The sequence below is a fragment of the Schistocerca americana genome, chromosome X (genome assembly GCF_021461395.2).
Source record: "Schistocerca americana isolate TAMUIC-IGC-003095 chromosome X, iqSchAmer2.1, whole genome shotgun sequence".
Classification (NCBI taxonomy): domain Eukaryota; kingdom Metazoa; phylum Arthropoda; class Insecta; order Orthoptera; family Acrididae; genus Schistocerca; species Schistocerca americana.
Window position 1 is genome coordinate 672,637,562 of NC_060130.1, and position 25,617 is coordinate 672,663,178.

At 36.6% G+C, this 25,617-nt stretch overlaps 1 protein-coding gene across 1 annotated transcript in view; it reads left to right on the plus strand.

Moving 5' to 3' along the window:
* LOC124555746 (vacuolar protein sorting-associated protein 13A-like) overlaps positions 1-25,617 on the plus strand; it is a 689,798-nt gene that overhangs the window by 603,089 nt on the left and 61,092 nt on the right. The window contains exon 59 of the mRNA XM_047129770.1: positions 15,145-15,159. Coding sequence (XP_046985726.1) covers positions 15,145-15,159 — 15 coding nt within the window. The remainder of the gene's footprint in view (positions 1-15,144; positions 15,160-25,617) is intronic.

Here is a 25,617-nt window from a genome sequence, read left to right on the forward strand (position 1 = left end):
AAACAGGGCATTTTTCCAGATAGACTGAAATACACTACTGTTAAACCACTGCATAGAAAAGGGGATAGGTCTGATGCTAACAATTATTGCCCAATCTCACTTCTGACAGCTTTATCCAAAATTCTCAATAATGCTATGTATTCAAGAGTAGCAGCACGTATTTGTAGAAATAAAGTACTAACAAAATATCAGTTTGGTTTTCAGAATGGTTTTTCAACAGAAAATGCCATATATGCTTTCACTGATCAAATATTAAATGCATTGAATAACCAAACATCACCCATTGGGATATTTTGTGATCTCTCAAAGGCTTTTGATTGTGTGAATTATGAAATTCAAGCTTAAATATTGTGGTATGAGTGGGACAGTGCTCAAATGGTTTAATTCATATATAAGTGGAAGAATGCAAAAATCGGCAGAGTCCTCTAGTTGGGGAGGTATCAAGGATGGTGTCCCTTATTGTTCTTAATATATATTAATGACTTGCCACTCTATATTCATGAAGATGCAAAGCTAGTTCTTTTTTGCTGATAATATGAGTATAGTAATCACACGCAGCAAACAAGAATCAGCTGAGAAAATTGTAAATAACGTCTTTCAGAAAGTTATTAAGTGGTTCTCAGCAAATGGACTCTCACTAAATTTTGAGAAGGCACAGTTTATACAATTCTGTACAGTAAATGACATAACACCATTTATAAATATAGACTATGAACAGAAATCTGTGGCGAAGGCAGTATATTCAAAATTTCTGGGTATGTGCATTAGTGAGAAATTGAACTGGAAGAAATACATTGATGATTTGTTGAAGTAGTTAGGTTCAGCTACTTATGCTATTACCGTTATTGAAAAATTTTAGTGATAAACATATCAGTAAATTAGCCTACTACACTTATTTTCATTCACTGTTTTCATATGACATCATATTTTGGGGCAAGTTGTCATTGAGAGAGGAGATATTCATTGCACAAAAGCATGTTATCAGAATAATAGCTGGAGTCCACCCAAGCTCACATTGCAGACATTTGTTTAAGGAACTTGGGACATTCACAGTACCTTCGCAATACATATATTCACTTATGAAAATTGTTATTAATAACCTGCCGCGTGGGATTAGCCGAGCGGTCTAAGGCGCTGCAGTCATGGATCGTGCGGCTAGTCCTGGAGGAGGTTCGAGTCCTCCCTCGGGCATGGGTGTGTGTGTTTGTCCTTAGGATAATTTAGGTTAAGTAGTGTGTAAGCTTAGGGGCTGATGACCTTAGCAGTTAAGTCCCATAAGATTTCACACACATTTGAACATTTTATTAATAACCCATCCCAATTCAAAAATAACAGTGAAGTGCACAGCTACAACACTAGCAGAAATGATTATCTTCATTATTCTGGATTAAATCTCACTTTGGCACAGAAAGGAGTGAATTATGCCACCACAAAAGTAGCTTCATTAAATATTACAATTTATAATTCAGTGTAGTCTCATCTTAAAACTCCAAATCATCTATTACACATTCGTCCAATTATTTCACTGTATAGAAGGCATTGCTTTTTACCCACTTTGTTATTACACTTTTGAATTTATTCGGGGGCACTGAGTAGGCATGTTTAGGTAGTTCATTAAAATATTTGACACCGAGATATTTATAGTTATTGTGGATCTTTGTTAGCCTGGCATGAGGCTTGTCAATTGCATGTCTTTGTCTAGTGTTAAGATGCTGTATTGACATCCTAAGGTCAGAATTATCCAAGTTTTCTTTCGTGTATATTAGGTACCTATAAATATATAAACTAGGTACTGTCATAATATTCATTAACTTGAAGTAGTGCCTACATGAGTCTTGTGGTGTGAGTACTGCAATGCATCTGATGGAGTATTGTTGCTATTTAAATACTGTCTTAGAACCAGGTGAGTTTGCCTGTAGCAAAATTCCATATGTCACAAGGGAACTCAAGAAAGCAGTGTATGCATAGAGAAGCAGATTTTCACTTACACGGCCTCTCAACTTAAACAGCAGATAAATCACACATGTGATCCAGAGCATAACTTATATGTATGTGTATCCCAGCTCAAACTTTGATCAATATGGAATCCAAGAAGCCTATTTTTGTGTTTTTATGGCTGTTGAGTATGTCAATTATGCTTTAGTGCATGTGTGTAAAGTTCAAAATAGCAGTTGTTTTGAATGGTTTCAGGTGCACAATTACAGTTATTTATATGATCTGTCGCTTAAGAGTAGCTTCCAAAGCTCATCTGGCCAGTGGTGGTATAATAAATGCTGGTTTTGCAAACAGAGTATAGACTTGGCAGGAAAGGACATTATATTTCAATACTTGACAAATTTCTGATTGCTGTGTAACTAACATGTAGAAACTAGTTATAATCGTGAGCTGCACCATCCACTATCTTATGTCACTGATGCCTCATTATAGCATTATAAATGCAACACACAATTACTTAACTACCACTTTCAACATGCAGAGAATGTCTGAAGCTTAATCTGTCTCATTCGTGACAGCATCTAGGATATACTCAGCAGAGCTAAGAAGAGATCTTCATGATGAAGAATTATCTTACATATGTGGAATGTTAGTTGTAACGTTCTGGCACAGTTCAGCAGCGACTGGAAAGTTCAGGGTGTTTCTGTATGTATGTGTCTCTGATGGGATGTTGAAAGCAAGTAATGGGTGCACATTGTCTGTCAATAAAATTCATATCATGCATTTTTAAGAAATGTTGCTATATAGGGGAGAGTGTAGTACCTAGGAACACACGACGTCTTTTGCTCAGATTTTAGAATCATATGTAGGAATGTGCACTAGAGACTGCAATAAGCAGTTTCACTCATTTTCTACTGTTCTTTTTTTGTTGTTAGACATGAGGCTGTATCGTACGCTGCATTTGTAACTATTTTTCATTGTACACATTTAAGTGCTGTATTATACATTAAGCCTATTAGGAATATATTGCAAATTTTTCAGATACAGAATTTTATGGTAAGTAAAATGCTATATATTTTTTCAAGTATTTATATGACATGCGGACAGTTAAGCCCTCCTTCATTCGTTGTTCACCATCTGGTATCTTGAAACAGAGTGACTTAATACATGGGGCATGTGATATTTGCAAGTTAACTAAGTTTCTTTAATATCTTAAGAGTGTTACCTGCCTTGAAAATAGAAATGTGTGTTAGTTTCCAATAGCTTCTATTTCAAAATGTATTAAACTTGTAACTGCTTTTTGATAATACTTGCAATCAATTTGATTTCACTTTCCAGTGTTTGGTATGTAGCAGAATAATAATGTAAGAGACAGATGATTAAATACAGTATTGAGAAGTTTTTTTCAATTTCACTGCTTTTAAATTTCAATAGAATATTTTTTCTAGCCACATAACCATGTTGTACATTGGAACATGTTTTCACATTTGGAAAAATGTTAATTTTCTGGAGTAAGTTTGGAATTTCAGAAAACACTGCAGACATAAAAAGTGAATGCCATCATGTAAGAATGAAATATGAAAATATATAAAACTTCTATTACAGGGCTAGCTAGAGGTGAAAATCTGTAAAATGTACCAAGGTACAAGACCCTCCCCTGTATATGGGGTCTCATTTGAAGGAAAATTACAGGTTAATGTCCAGAAGACATAATTCTCACTAGAGATGGCATTTCCATTACATTACTCATAAATGTGCCTGTACCAGGGTATACAACAACACCCGTAAAATGTATAATACTGGCAATAGAGATTAATTTACTCATGTATTTTTGACACACTTACTGTGTCATTAGAGAGTACCAACATTTCCTGCAATTAATTAGTCAATCTAATGTTTTAGCATGAGTATCTCACTGTGGTTTCACATACCAGTGCTAATCTTTATACTCTGTGATGTGTGATGAATAGCACTGTATTTCTGAGTAGTGTTTTCTGTACTCCATAATGAGGGAAGGAATCAGGATAGTGCAGCTGCTGACATGACTGAATCATTGCACTGTATCTCATATTTCTCATGTTACAATCATAGCTCAAAAAATGTGTTTGTGTTTGACACTTGAATCTAACAGCAATGATTTTACATAAGTTGAGGAAATCATGCTATAACTGTGATGTGGTGATCCATGAAAATCCCAGAAGCTGTGTTACTTGATAGCTGGGAAAACTGGAGAAACTGGGAAAACTGGAGAAACAAGACATTACAGTAACATAAAACAAACTCTTCATACAGGAAAATGTTGCAGTTCCTTCTAGTTCCCAACCACAGTAATCATCACTCAAACAACCATTATAAAAGGTACTAAATCTAAGCATTATTCTGCGCCAAACTATTCCATTCACCAAGAGCAATATCTCAGACATGACTCTTGTCTCAAAGTCTGTTGCTGTTTGTGTAATCTCCTGTATCTTTTATGAGACTTCATCTCTCAAAACTTTAAATAATGCAAAGAATTAAATTATGAGCCACAATTTAAGCAAATACCAACAGATAATGTTGTGGAGAAGATTCATGGTAGTATGAATTATTAAAGAATACTGATCTTGAATTGAGTGTTTCTGGGAAAAATGGAGAAACAAGAGATTACAGTTTCTGTAACATGATTTTACATACGTTGACGAAATCATGCTATAACATCATTCCAGATGTCGGTGAATTTATATTAATATAAATGTTTGACATTACATGGCACAGTTTATTCCTCATTATTGTAATTTGATTGCAACAAACACTGTGAACTGTGCTACATTTTATGTTTTCATTATATGCAAGTGTTACTTCCCTCATATTTCATCATTTTATTTTATATTAATGTTCATATGATGGCAGTTCTCCAACTTTTCTTATTGCAACTACAATTAAAATGAGCAATTACAGTTAAATTTAATTTACATTGCATTATTTGTGAGAACTTGCATTACTTTGTCAGTAAACATGGATATAGAAGCGGACACACACAGACAGGCGGAGGTGTAGCAAATAATAAGTTATATGTTGAGCCGAGATGGAGGATAAGATATTAGTATTATGCATTACATAGCTCTGGAAGTAAGTTTATCTAAAAAAAAAAAAAAAAAAAAAAAAAAAAAAAAAAAAAAAAAAAAAAAAAAAAAAAAAAAAAAAACGGGAGAGGAAAATATAGTCTTATGTGGAATGGTAGATGGTTTATTATTGTTATTATTATTTATTTGTGCTACATTTTTTTACCAAACCCCTACTCTGTGTTACATAAGCAGTCATTCAATAGAATGTATTGCCTGACAGATAACTTTTAATTAAAATTTTAAGTAAGTTTGTTTTAGCAAATTCATTAATCTCCTCTAGCAATTTATTGTCCAACTTCAGTCCTTGTTAGAAAATGTTGTTCTGCGTTTTATCTTTATAGGTTTGGAGCCAAGAATGATTTACAGTTCTGTGGTGAGCTTAGCTGAGATTCATTGTTTTGTGCTCTAGAATTGAGAATAGTGGTGTTGCCCTGGACTGGTAGCCACTTTGGGGACAGAGTACAATTATGTAAAATATACTTGAATATATTTATACTTAAAATATATTTATACTTAATATATAAATATATTTACATATAAATATAAATAAATTTAATAATAAATATATTTATACTTAAAATATATTCAAGTATATTTTACATTATATGACAATCCATTGTCCCTAAATGAAAACAAACCATGTCAAAAACAAATTATTAATATAGGTTTGAGATCAAATACACCCTGTGACAATCTGGTGGAATAGTTTGTTATCTGCCATCATGTTTAGTGCAAACCATGAAGTATGGAGGAGTTGGTGTTAATGTACGATTTTCATTGTTAGGTTGTGGTTCAAATGGCTCTGAGCACTATGGGACTTAACATCTGTGGTCATCAGTCCCCTAGAACTTAAAACTACTTGAACCCAACTAACCTAAAGACATCACACACATCCATGCCCGAGGCAGGATTCAAACCTGCGACCGTAGTGGTCGTGCAGTTCCAGACTGAAGCACCTAGAACCGCTCAGCCACACCGGCCGGCATTAGGTTATGGTCCCTATATTTTGCTTAAGCAGATGCTTAATGCAGAAGGATATGAACACATTTTACTGCATACAATAGAGGAACAATTCAGAGTCAGTTACTGTATCAGCATGAGAATGCACCCTGTCACAAAGCAGCACCTGTGAGTTGAAGGTCAATAACATTCCTGAAATCAACTGGCCCACCCAGAGTCGCAAGCTGAACTCAATGGAACATCTCTGGGATGAATCAGAATGTTGACTCACTTCAGACCCCAGCATCCAACATCACTACATTCTCTGGTTTCAGTTCTTGAGGAAGAATGCCACAGACATTCAGACTGAAAGTGTCTCCAGGAAAGTTCAAGCTGTTATAAAGGTGAAGGGTGAACATAGCTCAAATTATGTCCACTAATACATTCTGAGACACTTTTAATCAGATAATATTCAATGTTAGCATTCGTTTTCTCTTTTTATAAATTCAACTTGAAAGACAACCTGAAAAAAAAAAGTTGAAATCTGGAAATTGTAGATGATCTGTGGTCAAAGTTGTAACACATTTTCAGTCATGTTATAGATAAAAGTTATTCAGAGTAAGATGTTAAACACAGTAAACAACTCCCTAGGTTTAATATGAGAGTCTGCTGAAAAGTAATTCCTCCAAATTTTTTATGTGAAAGCTGTTGCAACTTTTAAAATAAAAAACATTATTAACATTGTACATTTTTATTCTTCACATCTACATATTCATTTCACAATGTAAGTCACCCTGGTGATGAACATATTTTTCCCAACTAGAGAGCATTTTGTTGATAGCAGCACTGTAGAATATTTGACTTTGTTGACAGAGCTACAACCTCACCTCTACTTGCACCACTTCATCACTGTCAAAGTGCAGTTTTCAAAGGTATACTTTAAGTTTTGGAAAAAAATGAAAATTGGAGGGGCCAAGTCAGGATTGTATGGAGGATGATTGATGACTGTGAAGTCAAGGTGTCAGATTGTTGCAAATGTCATAGCACTCATGTGTAGAATTGAATTTCCATGTTAAAGGAGAGGGTGCTGCATGTATGGATAAACACTTCAGATTCACAACTCGATTACAGCACGCTGTTTCTCATGCACGGATATAGTCACGTAACTCACCACCATGTTACATACTACAGTGGACATGAGGAATAAAGATGCAGAATGTTAATAATGTCTGTTTTATTTAAAAAGACTTAAAAAGTTTTCACATACAAATTTTGGAAGCACTGCTTTCCTGCACTCCCTCGTAGTAGGCCACTACTATTCATAGAATGTTGTGAAAAAGAGATGCTAAGGAAACTTTAAATGATAATGGCAAATCCTTTGGGATATACAAACAATGGGAGGATAAAAGGTAACAAATTACTGCTCAGTATTGACACTAGCACATAAACAAGACTGAACTCATGGAAAAGCTTTCATACAGATATCATTTGTTGAAACTAACAGAATAAGAACTCACAAACACACACATACAAACACACAGTTAGATTGTCCAAGTACTGTGGCCAGACTGACCCAATTTGAACAGCAACACTAAGGCAATGTAGCTCTGTGTGTATGTGTGTGTGTGTGTGTGTGTGTGTGTGTGAGAGAGAGAGAGAGAGAGGTGTATTAACCATCCAGTCTGTCGTAGATATTCTGATGTTTAGATTGAAGGAAAGAAGCAGAACAATGGAATATTAAATTCTATATACATGGATACATGTTTGAGGATACTAGTACCAAATCACTGTATGAACCCCTCACAGTCACACAAATCACTAATGATGTTGAAATAACACACCTAGTACTGAAAGATGGTTGAAACTACTAAAAATGAATGAGTCATCAGCCTCTTATGGAATCTCAATTACATTTTACCTTGAATGGAATTAATACCTTTCCTAGCTCATACTTGTTATAATCTTACTTGATCTACTGAATGAGAAGACTATTTAAGTGTTGATGTTTAATTGTTAATTAGTTATTTGTACATTTCATGGATCACGGTGCAGTCCTGCAGTGATATGGAATGAATCAGGTTTATAGTTAAAGCACAGCTTCTCAGCAGAGAATAGCAACATGCTGACCATTTATGTGATTTCTTCATTTTGTGCCAGTCTTCATACATTCATTCAGTATCTCTCTGTCCCAATTTTAAAAATACATATACAGAAAATCATTCTACTATACATTCAGAAATTCTTCTATGGAGTAGGAGCTATCAACCAGGTATGATTTGAATTTGTGTTGAAGTTATTATCCAGTAAATTCTCAATATTGCTCCATAGATGGTCAAAATTTTTTATGGCTGAATACCTGACTCCCTTTTGTGCCATAGCAAGTGTTAGTGATCAGTGCAAATACTGGTTTGAGGCAGCTCTCCACACAAGTTTATCGTGTGTAGGCCTCCCCATCTCTGCATAACTATTGTCTACCACTACAGTTGATGCCCCCTCCCAACCCCCACCCCCAAACACACACTCACTTCCTTACATTACCAAAGTGACAAATCCTTGATGCCTCAGGATATGTCCTATCAACTGATTCCTTCTTTTAGTTGACTTAGGCCATAAATTTCTTAACTCCCCAATTTTATTCAGTTCCTTCTCATCAGTAATATGATCTACCTATCTAATTCTCAGCATTCATCTGTAACACCATATTTCAAAAGCATTTATTCTCTTCTTGTCTGAACTGTTTATTGTCCACACTCTACTCATTACTGGGTTACGCTCTAGACAAATATCTTGAGAAAATACTTCAGATCTCTTAAATTTATATTCAACATTAGCAAATTTACCTTTTCCCAAAATGCTTTCCTTACTATACTCAGTATGCACTTTATATCTTCTCTATATGTCATTGTCAGTTATTTTGCTGCCAAAATTGCGAAACTCATCTACTACATTTAGTGTCTCAGTTCCTAATCTAATACCCTCAGCATAATCAGATTTGATTTGACTTCATTCCATTACTCTTTCTTTTACTTTAAGCTTGCAACATATTTTCAAGAAATTATCCATTCTGTCAAACTGCTCTTCCAAGTTATTTGCAGTATCTGACAGGAAGACATGTCATTTTGAAGTTTTTATTTCTTCTCCTTGTACTTTAATTCCTCTTGCAAATTATGCCTTGGTTTCCTTGACTGCTTGCCAAATGTAGGCCACAAACCTGCCTCACACTCTTATTAACTGCTGCTTCCTTTTGAAGCCCTTCTACTCTTATAACTACACATTTGTTTCTGTACCAGATTTTTCCTTCTTTTTACCTCTGCCAGAAGTCATGCAAAATAATGTGGCCCCGATGCAGAAACACATCATGAGCAATGGGTGAGTCCATTCCATCGTTCTAAAGAGGTGGCCACATCAGATAACTTTCATCTGCTGAAACATACGTATTGAGTGTTCTCATTGCCATCTCTTCACCACACTGTGTGACACTGCAGTCTTCAAGTGCCACAGGTGCAGGGAAATTCATTACTACCAGGAATGTGAGATTATATACAATGCTATTAAATTTTTGCCAGAATAGGCAAACAAGGAATTAATAACCTCATTAAAAACTGTGCTTTAGTGGGTTGCAGGAACCACTGTCTATCTCAGTCATGCAGTTAGGAGGATAACGTGTAGGTGCAAGTACTTCCCAGAGCTACACAGCTTCAAAATGGTGCAGAAAGAGAAGAAGAAAATTTTAATCTTAGGTAATATTTCTGAGCAGGTTGTCAGTGGACTCACACATTCTGTATTTTACTCTCTCTGTTTTATTCCAACATTACAGGATATTTCCCCCCTCCCCCCCCCCCCCCCCCCTCACTGAGACCACGCTCCCATTCATGACACTAAATATAAATTCTGCCTAAGTAACCTAAGTAATCCTGTATCTTCCTACAGCGATTTAAAGATGATACTATCTCTTACACTACAGCACCATCAGCAAACAGTTGCAGATCACTGCTCATCCTGTCCTTCAGCTTGCTTATGTGTATAGAGAATAAGAGCTGCCATACCACACTTCCCTGGGGCACTTCTGATGCTGGCCTTGTCTTCAATGTGCACTTACCATCCAGGACAATGTACTGGGTTCTATTACTTAAAGAGTCTTTGGGCTAATCATATATTTGAGGGTCCATTTCATATGTTCAGACATTTGCCAAGAGTCTGCAGTGTGACACTGTGTCAAACACTGTCAGGAAATCATGGATAACAGGAGCTCCCTGCTTCCCTTCATCCATTCTTTGCAGGATACTGTGTGAAAAAGGGTAATCTGAGTTCACTGAGTGATGTTTTCTAAATCTGTGTTGATTTGTGGATAGAAGCTTTCCTGGCTTAGGTGAATTTATTATATTTGAAGTTAGATATGCTCAAGAATTCTGTGGCAAACCAGCAGTACAACTATTAGTCTGTACTGTGTGGCTTCATTCTGTTACCCTTCTTATATACAGTACACACCTGTGTTTTTTTCCAATCACTTTGGACTTTCCACTGAGTGAGACATTCTTGATAATTCAAGTTAAGTAACAGGCCAATGCTAAAGAGTACTCTTTGAAAATAGAATTTGCAGTTTGATCTGATGCTGGCAGCTTACTTGTTTTCAACTACTTCAGCTGCTTTTCAACTCCAGAGATGCCTGCTTCTGTGTCCTCCATGTGGCAGTTTGTGCAGATTTAACTACAGCAGAAATTTATATGTTGTACATCAGAATATTGTAGCAACTAATGTGATTTGAGATCATACTCTTTTGATTATGCAATGTTTTTCATTTGTTCAATGAAAAGCAAAAGTTATTTATACTAACTTATGAGTCTGCTGAGCTGAAAACTGAATACTGGTAATTACATAACTGGACACATATGCTTTAATACTTATGCAGTATGCAAAATGCGTTATACTTTACTTGCATGTGTAACAGGAAAACAGTTGAGGAAGATCCTTTTTCTGCTATAAACAATGTTTTTTATGCACTGTTATGTGTTATATACCAGCATGTGTAGTACCATCAGACAGCATTTTGCATTGGATAGTCATATAAAATTCTCTGCAACAACTGAATGGACAGAAAAGTGATAGACTTGGAAAGTTAGTAGTCCATGATAACAGAAATAAAGTCCACTCCTCCTCTGGACACTGATGTAGTGTGCCTCCATAGATGAAATCTGGTGCTGCTGTAATTACTTGTTTTCTCTTCTCTACATTTAAAATACATAATATTTTTTCTGCTGTTTGAAATTTTGTTCACATAACATTTGCTCCCCTCCTGCTCCTGTCTTCTCAGTACAGCTTTAACCATGCATATCAGTTACCGTTTTTCTGTAATATTTTCCTTATATTTTCTTCTGCTTGTTTTTCTTTTTTTATTCCCTCTGTGTCTATTTTTATCAGTATTATTTTTAATGTTATTTGTTTATTCAGGTCCATAATTTCTCATTTGTAATTTCTGAAGCTCTCCCTGAATGGAAGATTCCTTTCCACTGCAATGAATTCTTAAATCACGACTCAATGGAGCCATACCTCTACTAAAACTTGTCCTCTAAAAATGGTTCAAATGTCTCTAAGCACTATGGGACTTAACATCTGAGGTCATCAGTCCCCTAGACTTAGAATAACTTAAACCTAACTTAACCTAAGGACATCACACACATCCATGCCTGAGGCAGGATTCGAACCTGCGACTGTAGCAGCAGCGTGGTTCTGGACTGGGGCGGTTAGAACCACTCAGCCACAGCTGCCAGCACTTGTCCTCTTTCTGTTTATGTTCTCTTTATTTTAAACTCTTGCAATTTATATAATAAAGCTACATAACCAAAACTGACGTTGATTTATTGTACTCTCATGAAGGGTTATTTGAATAAGTAAGTATATAAAGATATGTAATATCTTTATGATTTAAGAAAGAAATCTTAACTGTAATCTATCATGGACTGAAATAACACTTGTAAAACACTCTCTCTGCCCTATTATCCTGCAAGAAATAGATGTTCTAAAACTATCTGTGCTATTCAAAAGTTTATTGTATTTTTAAGTAGCATTATATGCTGTGAAACGTTTCCTCTTGTTAAAGTGTATCCAACTGAAAAATGTAGAGCTTTATTTATTGAAGTAGTTACCCCTCCTAGTATGAATGGATGCTTGGAATGCATATATTATAGCACTTTCTATCCACTGCTAGTTATGGACACTACTGTGCAGTGAGCAACAACATATAGAGATGCAGTAGACAAGAATTGCTATGTACAAGGAGCCAACCAAAAATTGACAAGAATCTGAATAGTCTGACCATTCAAGTAGCAGTACCAACTGCATTGTGATGGCACACATTTATTAGTTTTAGCACATCTCATTACTCCAAATTTGGCCAATTTTGTAAATTTTGAAATTATATATTTAAAGAAGCAGAAGATTTTTCATTAAAAAGAGCCACGTGTAAGAAAAGTAAGTAAACTGTTTATTATTTCAAGGTTATTACCATTAACTGTTAATACATGTATCACACTGTGAGGCAAGACTGTCAATGCCTTCACAGGAAAATGTTTGAAATTTTGTACAGAACCATGATTGTATCGAGATGTGCACTGCTTCATGCAAAGCAAATCAGTGGTCGTGAGTATCTTTCTACAGGGCTTCAAAAATATGGAAATCAGGTGGGAAGAGATCAGGGAGAGTTCAGGACTGTATGAAGGTAAGTACTTTCCAGTCAAACTTCTGGAGCGTATTCGAAACAACTTTGGCAACACATGGGCAGGCATTATCCTGCAACAGAATGATGTCGTCCATCAACATTCCTTGGTGTTTGGAATAACTGAATCATGCCATCAAGTCCAAACATCCAGGAATGTTGATGTACGACACCATTCTGTTGCAGGATAATGCCTGCCCATGTGTTGCCAAGGTCGTTTTGAATATGCTGCAGAAGATTTGCTTGAAAGCACTTACTCCATACAGACCCGATCTCTGCCAACCTGATTTCCATAATTTTAGAACCTTTAAGAAAGTCATTCATGACGTTTGATTTGCTTCATATGATGCAGTGCAAGTTCCTTCACAACTGCAAACATTTACCTGTGAAGGCACTGATGATCTAGTCTCAGAGTTCCATAAACTTATTAACAGTTACTTTTGAAATAATAAACAGTTTACTTACTTTTTTTCATCTGTCTTGTCTTCATTTGAAACCTACTTATACTTTAAGCTGAAGAAAAGTGCATCTGAAACATATGAAAGACTTTTCGTAAGCTAGCCTTTAGATAATTAAGTTCATTGTGGTGACTAGAGGAAAACTATCCATAATGTTTGTTAATTTGTTAGTCTTCCAAACAAGACATGTCAGTTGGTTATAGAGAACTAATAATCAAAAATGTGAGCAAAAAGCAAATATCATGGGGAGAAACAATCACCATGATAAAATAAGAAAATCAGAGCTTTTACGGAAAGATACAGGTGTTCATTCTTTCTGCTCGCTATACGAGATTGGAATAATAGAGAATTGTGAAGGTGGTTCGATGAACCCTCTGCCAGGCACTTAAATGTGATAAAATAAGAAAATGTGATAAAATAAGAAAATTAGAGCTTGCACAGAAAGATACAGGTGTTCATTCTTTCTGCACGCTATACGAGATTGGAATATCAGGTCTAGGTTGGTACTGACCTGTATAAAATAATTTCTGAACATGGAAAAAACCATAACTGCCAGTAGATCATGGGTTTATGTTAAGATCTTGAAACAAATCAACTATCTTAGATTGTCACACAGAGAAAATCTACTTTATGTTTCAGTGCTAAAAGGAACCCATTAAAATTGGGTTACACCATAAATCAGTCAAATCTAAAGGCTGTAAATTCAACCAAATACCTAAGAATTACAATTACGTACAACTTAAATTGGAAGGAACACATAGAAAATGTTGTGGTGAAGGCTAACTAAAGACTGTGTTTTATTGGCAGGACACTTAAAAATGTAACAGATCTGCTGGCTACACTACACTTGTCCATCCTCTTAGAATACTGCTGCACAGAGTGGGAGCCTTACCAGATAGGATTGACGGAGTACATCAAAAAAGTTCAAATAAGGGCAGCATGTTTCGTATTATTGTAAAATATGGGAGAGAGTGTCACTGAAATGATACAGGATTTGGGCTGGACATCATTAAAACAAAGGCATTTTCTGTTGCGATGGAATCTTCTCACAAAAGTCTGATCACCAACTTTCTCCTCTGAATTCGAAAATATTTTCTTGAGACCAACCATCATAGGCAGAAACAATCACCATGATAAAATAGTAAAATCAGAGCTTGTTCGGAAAGATACAGGTGTTCATTCTTTCCGCACGCTATACGAGATTGGAATAATAGAGAATTGTGAAGTTGGTTCGATGAACCTTCTGCCAGGCACTTAAATGTGATTTGGAGAGTATCAATGTATAGTAGGTATAGATGCAATCAGATTCATTTCTCACCACTTGGAAGTTGATCAGTGATGAGACTATCAGGTTTAGGTTGGTACTGACCTGTATAAAATAATTTCTGAACATGGAAAAAGCCATAACTGCCAGTAGATCATGGGTTTATGTTAAGATCTTGAAACAAATCAACTATCTTAGATTGTTGCACAGAGAAAATCTACTTTATGTTTCAGTGCAAATGACTGATGGAAAAACAAAGATCAAATGCTGCATCAAAAAGTAACTGTGCGTATCATCATGTAAGGGATGGCTTCCAGTAAAAGAATAAAGTTATTACCAATCTTGGTCCACTATAGGCACCTGATGTAGCCCCATGTAGTTGATATTTCTTCCTTAAAGTCATATTCTGTATACACAGACTTAAACAATTGGAAAGTTGATTTGAAGGTGACTGAACTATGATGTGCAGGAAGTTTCATGATTTATGCTATGAAATTCTAGAAATTTTTGGCTAGCACTTTGTACAAAGCAAACACCCAATGGGATTTTTTTTAAGACATGTAGTGTGTAATGGATTGTCCTAATTGATGTTTTGATGTTCCCCTATATGAGGAATACTGTTTTACTAATTTACTCTCTCCACTCTGTTTTCTCTTCTTTTCCACACAACTACTACAATACTACAAACATCATGACTAATTGTCATTACTCAACATGTGACCTGGAGTGTAGGAACAGAATTATCAGGTATGATACAGTACTTATTTCTGTGAAACCCTTCTAAATTACCATGTGCTGTGGGTATGATTCATCTTCTGGTATAGTCAAAGCTTATTACAGGCATTAAAAAGTACAACTATTAACTTCCTGTAAATTTGTGGTAATTCTTTAAATGCAAAAAAGGTAATTGTGTGTGCTTATGTAAAGTTCAAAATATATTCAGAAGGCAAATCTAACTGTCAGGTTTATGCATCACAACTCACTTCTCAATATTATCTGTTATTTTAAAGTATAAAGGAGAATCCATTGGTGATAAGTACCATTATTTATGTTACTTTTTACACTGGTAAGTCAAGGCTCATTACCAGTAACCTTCAAGTCTAAGAATAATTAATTGATGTTCAAGTCTAAGGATAATTCACTGATGTTCTTTCACTTGTGACTAGCTTAAGCTCCATATTATATTGCATCACATGTTACTTTTATATTCCCTGACTAATGGACATATTTCCTTCTTTGCTGAAAGAAGTGCTGTTGGTGATGCAAAGGTTCATGTAGCTGCTAGTTGGTTGAGCTCATGTGAAGTTTTGTGTTACTGTAGGAAGGCACCTTGATAGTGCATCATTTGGACAGTAAAATGTCTAAACTGCATATCCAACCCAATCAGCAGATTTCATTATTCTTTACTTCTGCTTGAGATAACTGCCAGATTAAGCTAGTGTGGGGCCCATATCAGATGCAGAAAAGAAGCCCTTGATCCCAAAATGATATGTACATTTTTCTTGGACAGTTATCATCATACAAATATATAAAATGTAAATTATTTTCACAGCATTGCGAAATATAAATGCTACCTTACTGCAGTCACATTTTTATACAAATTCACTTCATTAAATTTGTGTAAAATAATAAAGTTATGAGGCACTCAAGAATCAGAAATGAAATTTTGGAAAAGAAATACATTTAATACCAAGTGAAATGATTAAAAATAAAGACCACAATCAAGTTGATAAGGATTTTAAAAAAATAACCCTTTTGTAAGTATTGAACACATGATGAGCCTTGGCCGTTAAGCTATGGAGTTATTGGGTAACCTCAAGCTATTTTTAATGGTTTAGTGTATCACTAGACATAATTTTTGCCACATTTTTATAAATGAGGGTTCACCAGGATGGATGGCTGCATGGTGCAAAGCCTGGCACCCACTTGTATACCACTGGATGCGTTGTTTCAAAAAGCCAATCTCACCCCTGGTATCTCAGTGGCAAATAAATCTGTAATTTATTCACAAGTAAATGAGTCTTAATGATAACATTTTATTTTCAGATCAACCACTGATGGTTCATACCTACATTGTTACGTATGTTGCACATAGGACCTACTTGATTTTTTTTATTTGGTAGCATATATAAAAGAAAACAAATAAGCTTGCCTTATTCTTCAGTTTGTGTTGTTTTCCTGTCGGCCAATTTTGCAGTCACTAGTAAAACTGTATCTCACTTTCTTAACATCTTCTATTGTTGTTAAACAGTAGTATTGTAGCCTATTGGTCCACAACAACTAGCAAACGAAACCATGACACTAAAGAACTAATGAGTCTCATGTACATAAAATCAATGATTTAACTTGTACGTTATGAGACAATAAAATTCTGGTTCTGATTCTGAACCATGAAATTACATCACATTAAACAACAATAGTCCACCAAGAAGAAAGCAACCTTCATGCTAGATGGCTCATCTCAAAAGTAGTGTAAGAAAAGTAAATACACTGTAAAAGAAGTGAATGACTGTAAGTGCAGACTTACAAAATGAATAAGGTATCCATTAATTACTTTCTAATTTGTAATCAATAGAAACATATTCTAATTGATCAGGCTATTACAACTACTTCAAAAAACATTAGGAAATTCCCCTATACGTTTTGCAGTGTTGGCAACTTACAACAAATAATGTATGATGTGGCTGGCAATTACATTTAGAAATGAGCTGAAATTGTTGCTACTCATAGTAGATTTGCACATCACTGTGTTTCCAATGGACTCTGGGTGGAATACTATTGATATCTAACTTGATAGATCTTTATGTTAAAGATGTTGTGGATCTGGGGCCCATTTGAAATGCGAAGACAATGGAACCATGCGCACACAAAGTCTGTAACACAATTAAGATACAGGCTGATGTATATTTGAGTAAGTGTGTAAATATCTTGAGGTGTGAGTCACTTTGAATGCCTCCTCTAGGTCACATTGCACAAGACTGTCAATTGAGCATGGTATGAATAAAGTGACCTCTAACATGGTGACTGTGTGTTTGTGGGCATATCATCGTTAGACCTTATTTGTTCTTCATCCTCTAGAGAATTTTCTCTTAAATCACTCCACATATTACGGGATTTGATCTATGAGGGGAGTTAAATTAGTAATACAACACATTTTTCTCAGCCAGTTTGGTTCAAAATATGCAGAATTTGCTGTGGGACATTGTGGAATATTTCTGCTTCAGCCCCTATAGTTTCATGAAGTCCCAACAGGTGGTGATGCTGTACATAGCTTTCAAAATGGTGTCTATTATGATGGTGCATTCAAAACAGAGAGCTGTCATCGAGTTTCTTTTTGTGGGAAAACTGAGTATTGCAGATATTTATAGTCAGTTGCAGGATGTTTGTGGAGACCTATCAGAAAACTACAGCATGGTGAGATGTTGGGCGAGTTATCTGTCATCATCACAATAGGGTGGCACAAAGCTGTCGGATCACCCGTATGCCAGCTGGCTACATACAGCTGTAGCTCCTGCTATGTTGGAACATGTGAACACTCTCATTTGAGGTGACTGACAGATCACACTCTAACACCTCACTGTTCCACAGGACATCTCTGTTGGTCCTGCTCACAAAACTCCAGTTGAGTGTTCATCATCATCCAGCCTACAGCCCCAATCTCACAACTCTCAACTCCCATCAGTTCAGCCCAATGAAGGATGCACTCTGCAGAAAGCAGTATGTGGATGATTGTGAGGTTACTGATCCAGCAAGATGTTAGCTCTGAGGCTGACCAGTGGAGTGGTACCATGTGGGCATACAGGCCCTCCCGTAAGGTGGCGTAAGGCCATTGTATTGAGTGGAGATTATGTTGAAAAATGGGGTTTTGTAGCCAAACGAGTGGGGATATTATGGTGTATTGAAATCCTGAATAAAACCCACCTGCTTTAAGAAAAAAAGTGTTGTATTAATTATTTAACACCCCTTGTATAAAAGATAAGATGTAATTTTCATGCAGGAGTATGTGTAGTTCAGAAATGTTGTCTTTTTATGTGCTGCATTGTTACAAACAAACCACACCATTTCAAAACATAATTTTTAGTGAAGATCATTAGGAGTATTAAATCAACATAACACTGAAAGAAATACATCTACACTACCACTGTGGCCCAAAGCAATGGGTGAATCCTATATACTCTACTGTGCATCTACTGGGTTCATGCAGAAGTTCATAGTCTTTCTCCATAAGTTTAATAAACACAACAGATAAATACAATAGAGACTTGAGTCATCAATAATATATTCTCATTCACTATTTACGACAACCTGCCTACTCTAGGGCAACCTTTTCATTCCATCATTAGAAATCACATGATTTGGGGTGAAGAACACATTGAGCCATGTTTGGAGCATGTTTCCATGTGGCAAGGAAATTCCTTGATGCTTGTTCCAAAGAGAGTGGAAAACATGGAAATCTGAGGGCACAAGATCAGGTGAATAAGATGGGCGCAGTATGACTTCCCAACCCAGCAATGATGGTTACACGATGGGGAAGCAATTCACAGTACATCACACAACCACTGTTCCACCAGATGCTCCAAATTATTTTGTGGGTACACATGGGTCTTTTTATGGGAAGTGTTCTTTTCCTTATTTTAGCATAACCAATTCTCATCACCAGTAATGATACAGGATAGGAATGGTCAGTGTTGTTTACAATCCAATTGATGCACGTATGAACACCCACGTGTTTTTGTGATTTTGGCTTAGAGCATGCACTACCCACAAACCGAATTTTTGAATCTTTCCATTGCATGAAAATGCCACATGTTGGTGGAATGATCACAGTTTATCGCATTTGCCAGTTCCTGAACACAGTGATGTGGATCATTGTGGACTAATGAGTTTAAATGGTCTTCATCAAATCCCAAAGGTCTTACTGAATGTGGATAGGCATTAATGTTGATACGATACTCCTCGAAATGAGAAAACCATTTTCTTGTCATGTTCTGTCCAATGGCATTATCCCCATACATGATGAAAATGTTTCTGGCTGTCTCCACTGCTGTCATCCCTCTTTTGAACTCAAACAGAAGGATATGTGAAAAATATTCTGAATTCTCCACTTGGCACTCCATTTTCTAGCATTCACAACTCCACTCACTATATCAAGATGACAATATGTAAACTCAAATAGCAACAGTGAACCACAAAAAAAAATGAGACTCAATAAATAAACCCACAACAACCAGAATACCAACATGCACAACAAAAATGCCACAAACTTGTGCACCAACACAATAAAATGTAACTACCTTTTATAAAAAAAAAGTGAGAAAAATAGTAATTGTTTGACATTACTTACCTGTAATGTAAAACAAGATGCTCTCGCATCAATTATATGTAATGACTATTCCACATTTGATGGGCATTCTGTATCAAATAAAGCATTGTGATATCTCTCGTCACAATAAATATGATGAAATCTCAGACAAATGACAAACACTGTTATAATCTTATGCTGGCAGGCAAGCAACATATTGTTGAAAATGCATCTCATTTTTCTTTGTATGGTGAAAGGCCATTCTAGGACAGGTCAGTTGACCATGATAGAGATGGTGGGAATTATATATGATATGATGATAAATTTGTGGTGCATGGGTACTTAAAATATTACTGTCCATGTCAGTGTCTTCCATCAATCTTATCTGGCAAGGATCCCACACAGCAGAGCAATACTCTAGCATAAAATGAACAATCGTAGTGTAGGCAGTCTCTGTAGTAGACTTGTTGTATCTTCTAAGTGTTCTGCCAATAAAATGTAGTCTTTGGTTTGCATTCCCCACAACATTATCTGAGTGATCATTCCAGCTTAAGTTGTTATTGATTGTAATTCCTAGGTATTTTGTCAAATTTACAGCTTTTAGATTCATGTGATTTATCATGGAATCAAAATATAATGGATTTCTTTTTGTACTCAAGTGGATGACCTCACACTTTTCCTAATTGAGAGACAATTATCACTTTTTGCACCATTCTGATATCATGTCTAAGTCATTTTGCAATTGGTTTTGATCTTCTAATGACTTTACTCAATGGCAAATGCAGAATCATCTGCAAACAATCTGAGAGAACTGCTCAGATTATCTCCTAAATCATTTATGTCGGTGTGGAACAGCAGAGGGCCCATAACACTTCCTTGGGGAGTGCTGGATGTAACTTCCATTTTGCTCAATGATTTTTTGTTGATTACTATGTGCTATAATCTTTCTGGGAGGAAATCATAGATACAGTCACACAACTGAAGTGATACTCCCTAGGTACACAATTTGATTGAAATAAATTCAATATTCTCTGCAACACAGCTGTGGCACCATAATAATGCAGTAAATAAAAATAGCAATGTTCATCTCATTTTATGCTATCAAAACAATAATAAATTAAACAACACAACTTCATAGACTTCACTGGTCTCATACAGATACGTATGTGTAAAGACTGAAGTGATGCGTGAAGGTTTGTACCAAGGCTGGGGATCGATCCCCAGGTCTCGTGCTTACTAGGCAGTGGTGTTAGCCACTAAGGCATCTCAGCCCAGCGGTTCACACAAATGTACAGATTACCTCTTTCCTCTATCCAAATTCTCACTCCTGCCCAGTCTACTGTAAATTCCCCCTTACACATGAACAGAACTGCTGAGGGTCTCCATGTTCTGGGATAGTATCTCAGCATTGAATGTACATGGGGGATCCAGTGTGAAACTGAGGTACAGGTACTTATACAAATGAAATGACATAACTTCACATACTTTACTGGTCCCATAAAGATATAGTTTTATGTATACAAACTGAGGCAGTGAATGAAGATTTGTACTAAGGCCAGGAATCAAACCTGGGTCCCCTGGTTACTGGGCATGTGCATTAGCCACTAAGCCACCTTGGCACAGTGGTTCACACAACAACACAGATTACCCTGTCATGCCTCCCTCCTCAATCCAAATTCTCACTGCCACCCCAGTCTACTGTAAATTCCCTCTTACACACAAACAGAATTAATGAGGCTCTCCATGTTCTGGAATAGCATCTCAGCATTGAAAAAAATTGGGGATCATCTCCAAAACATAGACATAACTGTTTTAGTCAAATGAACGAATATGAATCAATGATCTTTTCAAGTCTTAAACATCTGCAATGTATATATGCAGACTGAAGCGACAAATTTATTATGTTTGAGACTTGAAAAAGTTTCTGACACCATATAACTTCATTGAACATTCATTTCAGTTTTAGCACTATTCCAATAGCTATCAGTTGAAGAAGAGCTCTGCTTTTTGAAGAACCTGGTAGTGACCACATGCCAATTTTGACTGTGTGTGACTGAATAATGAAATACGAAAATGTTCACTTCAAATATTTTAAATAGCTAAAGGTGGCAAACAATATTTTCCTGCAGAATCTTTATTGTGGCTCATAACTCATCCTTAAGCAATTTTCATGATATGCTTTTAAAGCATTCCTGCAAGTATAAAGGACTCCATGGTTCTCTTTGGTAACTGAGCTGGTAATAACAGTCTTTCTAAGAAATTTTCTGATATGTCCTATTAGAAATTATTTCTGTAATTACCTGAATGTACAGGGTGTCTATAGATGTGTAACCACTCTGTTAAAAACAAAAACAGATTGATAAACAGAAATTTAAAGACAATAGTATGAGATAGAAGAGGAGCCAAACCTGTGCGATTATGTTACCAAAATGGTGCCCAAGGTAACCCCCTTGCCACTGCATATGGTTGGTATCTTACACCATGCTACCTCAGTGTTATTCTGGCCCCGACAGTGGAATCTCACAGGCAGCCAGCTGGCCTTCCTAGCCTCACAACGCAAGGCCAGGGGAACCAGCTGGCTGCCTGTGAAGCACTCACCCCCTCTTTAGAAGATTCATTTCACTGAATCTTAGGTTTTTGCCAAATCTGTGAATTACTTAGATGTTACATTGTATATTTTTACATTTTTCTTCCTACTACAATTTACATTTTTCACACTTACTGCCATTCCACTAGTACAGCCCAGCTCACAATGTACAGTGGCTGGTGTATTTATTGTATAGGGTGATTATAATTAAAGATAAGATAGATGACAAATGAATCATACAACAGTGCCTAAGGCATACGTATGATGTTAAACAAACTGTACTACTTAGTGTGCATGGATGTGCAGGTCATATCACATTGGATGGGAAAAATCGGTTTTCAATTGTCCTGAGATCAAAAAACTCATAAAAAGCATCACTCACATCAGTTTTTATTTGTCCTGAGGTCAAAACCCGCACAGAAAGTGTCGATCACATCGGTTTTTAATTGTTCTGAGGCCAAAAACGACATAAAAAGCATCAATCAAAATGAAATTGGATTATTAATATCCATGCGACTGTTGCAAAACATGTTCAATATGCTGTCCGCCATTTTCTGCAACAAGTTGAAATCGAGAAATAGCATGTTCCACAACTGAGGAAAGTGTTTCCAGGGTCATGTTCAGAGTGTTACACAATGTGTGCCTTCAATGCAGCTAAGTTTGCATTCGGAATACCGAACGCAACATCATTCAGATAGCTGCACAGCCAGAAGTCACATGGACCAGGTGATTGGGACGGCCAGACTGTAATGGCGACTGATAATTCTAGCATTTTCGAAATGGCACTTCAGCAGCTGTTTAACTGAATTCACAATGTGCAGCGGTATGCCATCTTGCATAAAAATTATTCCATCCATACATCAGTGGTGTTGGAGAGATGGAATGACGTGGTTGCGCAAGAGACATTGATGGTACAGGTAACAGAACCAGAAGCACCTGTCTCTACAAAAAAATGTAGTTCTATGATAAATGATGCCGTAAACCTACACCAAACAATGACCTTTTCAGGATGAAGTGGTACTGGTTGATTTGTGTATGGATTTTCTGTTGCCCATTGACATTTCCTGTCAGATGGAAGTGGGCTTCATCTTTCCACAAAATCTTCCACAGCCAATCATTGTCCACTTCCATGTGAGCAAGAAATTCTAAGGCAAAGGTCTCTCTTGCTGGCAAGTCAACAGGAAACAACTCGTGAACATGGGTAATTTTGAATGGATAGCAAAGAGGGATGTTTCATAATATTTTACTCACTGTGCTCACTGGTATGTCCAGTGTTTGGGCAATTCTCCATGCAATACAAATTTGCACACCACCACTCATCTCCTCCTATATTGCTGTGGCGACTGCTTTCACTGACATTGAATCAATTCGTTTTCTCCCTTTACCAGGTTGCACACCAAAAGAACCCATCTTTTCGAATTTCTGAATCATTTTTTCCAGATCCACAGCAATCATCAGACCAATGCCTTTTTTCAAACCCTTCAGTGTCTGAAACTTCTGCAGAGCGACATCTGCACAGTCATCATTCTTGTTATACAGCTTTACAAGCAGAGCGTGATCCTGCATTGAGACTGGCAAACATCGCAGATGCAAAAGGAGGAAAACCCGTGTACCTGGCATGTCTATACCATCTTCAATGGGTCATGCACATGACAGTTGTTTTCACTTACATATTCTGACACATACAGCACCATCTATTGATCAATTTTCACACTACTTTTTTTTTCTTCTGCCATACGTTTTCCCCCTTCTCCAATGATATTGTGTTGTAATTTGACACCATTCTGATCAGTGATGTTATTTCTACAGCGTTTTGAAACTTTAATTATAATCAACCTGTATTTAAGACTAGTTTAAGTGTAGGGGTGACCCACTTAGTTGGTATGCACTGGTCTGGGAGTCAGGGCGAGTGGGTGGTTTTCTGCTGTAGATTGATGCAAGCTGCACAAGTAAGAACCAGAACAGAGATGGTACTCGAAGATGAGATCCCAATCACCATGATTTTGTGGTGGTATCTACTGCGGTACTGTTAAATATGTTGAAACACTTGTTCAGTGCTAATGCATCCTGGATTATATGCTGAGTATACCCAGTGTGGACCTGCCCCCCCGTAAATTAAGTTGTGGTGCAAGGACGTCCTTTGGGCACCCTTCTGCTCTGAGAAACAACTCTGTTCACATGTTTATGTTTCAGTCTGCACCATCCTGAATGGATCACCACACAAAAACAGTTCAGCTGTCCCAATCTCTACAATGATGCACTACATGTCAACTGTGCATTACTTCCAATCCCAATGTTCCATGTCAAAAAAAGCAGTTACAGTCCTTCATAAACCTACAACATGAAGATACTTTGCCCACACATTATAACCTCTAAATTAACAATGTACCTATTAGACATCACTTGACTGTCCATCTGTAACTATACAGTGGCATTACCACCCTTATACTCCAAGAGATTTGATATTCCCTACAAAAATATGCATAAATATAAATAAATCATCATTTGTACAACATCTACTTAACATATTCTCATTAGCATGGTACATGACATGAAATACACCCAAAATAAATTTAATAAACCCAAAAAATCTCAATAGACTATCAATTCTGTGGCCTTAACACATAAACAATGTGTGCATAGTTTTTGGAACTGGTACCACTGGTGGTAGTGAAAGTGGTGCACACCAAAAAGGACAGAGATATGATCATTGTCTGCATCAGAAGCTCAACATTTACTAGTGAGGTCATTTCAAATACTTGATGCAGAGTGATGAATGACTTCATTTTCCTCTTTTGGGAGTATGAGGTTGTCAACATCAACCCACAGTCCCATTCAGCACTCTGATAACTTCCTGACTTATGAGAGCCTTCTTATTGTTAGCAGTCTTGAACACAATTGGTTCACCTTTCGTGAGCAATGAGCCTTGTGGTAGAATCACAGTAACAACAGTTTTCCCCAGATGAAACAATGTTCCACCAAGTTCCAATACACATTGTCCGAGATCGATTTTAGCATGATGCTTGTATTGGAAATCCAACCTTAAGGTCAGGCAGTAATCATCAGCCTCACAACACAAAATTTCCACACATTCACAGAAATTTTTTGCTCCCACATGGAAACTTAATATTGCTGAACCAAGTGAATGCACAGCATTACACCCTACTCCACGTAACTTATACCATGGTGGATTTAACTGGCTCTTTCCTGTGAGGTCCAAACTAGCCACAGATATGTGCACACCCGTGTCCAATAAAAACCTCTATTCCCCCTCCATCTGCTTAGCTAATTAAGAAAAATTATGCCTCTCAATATT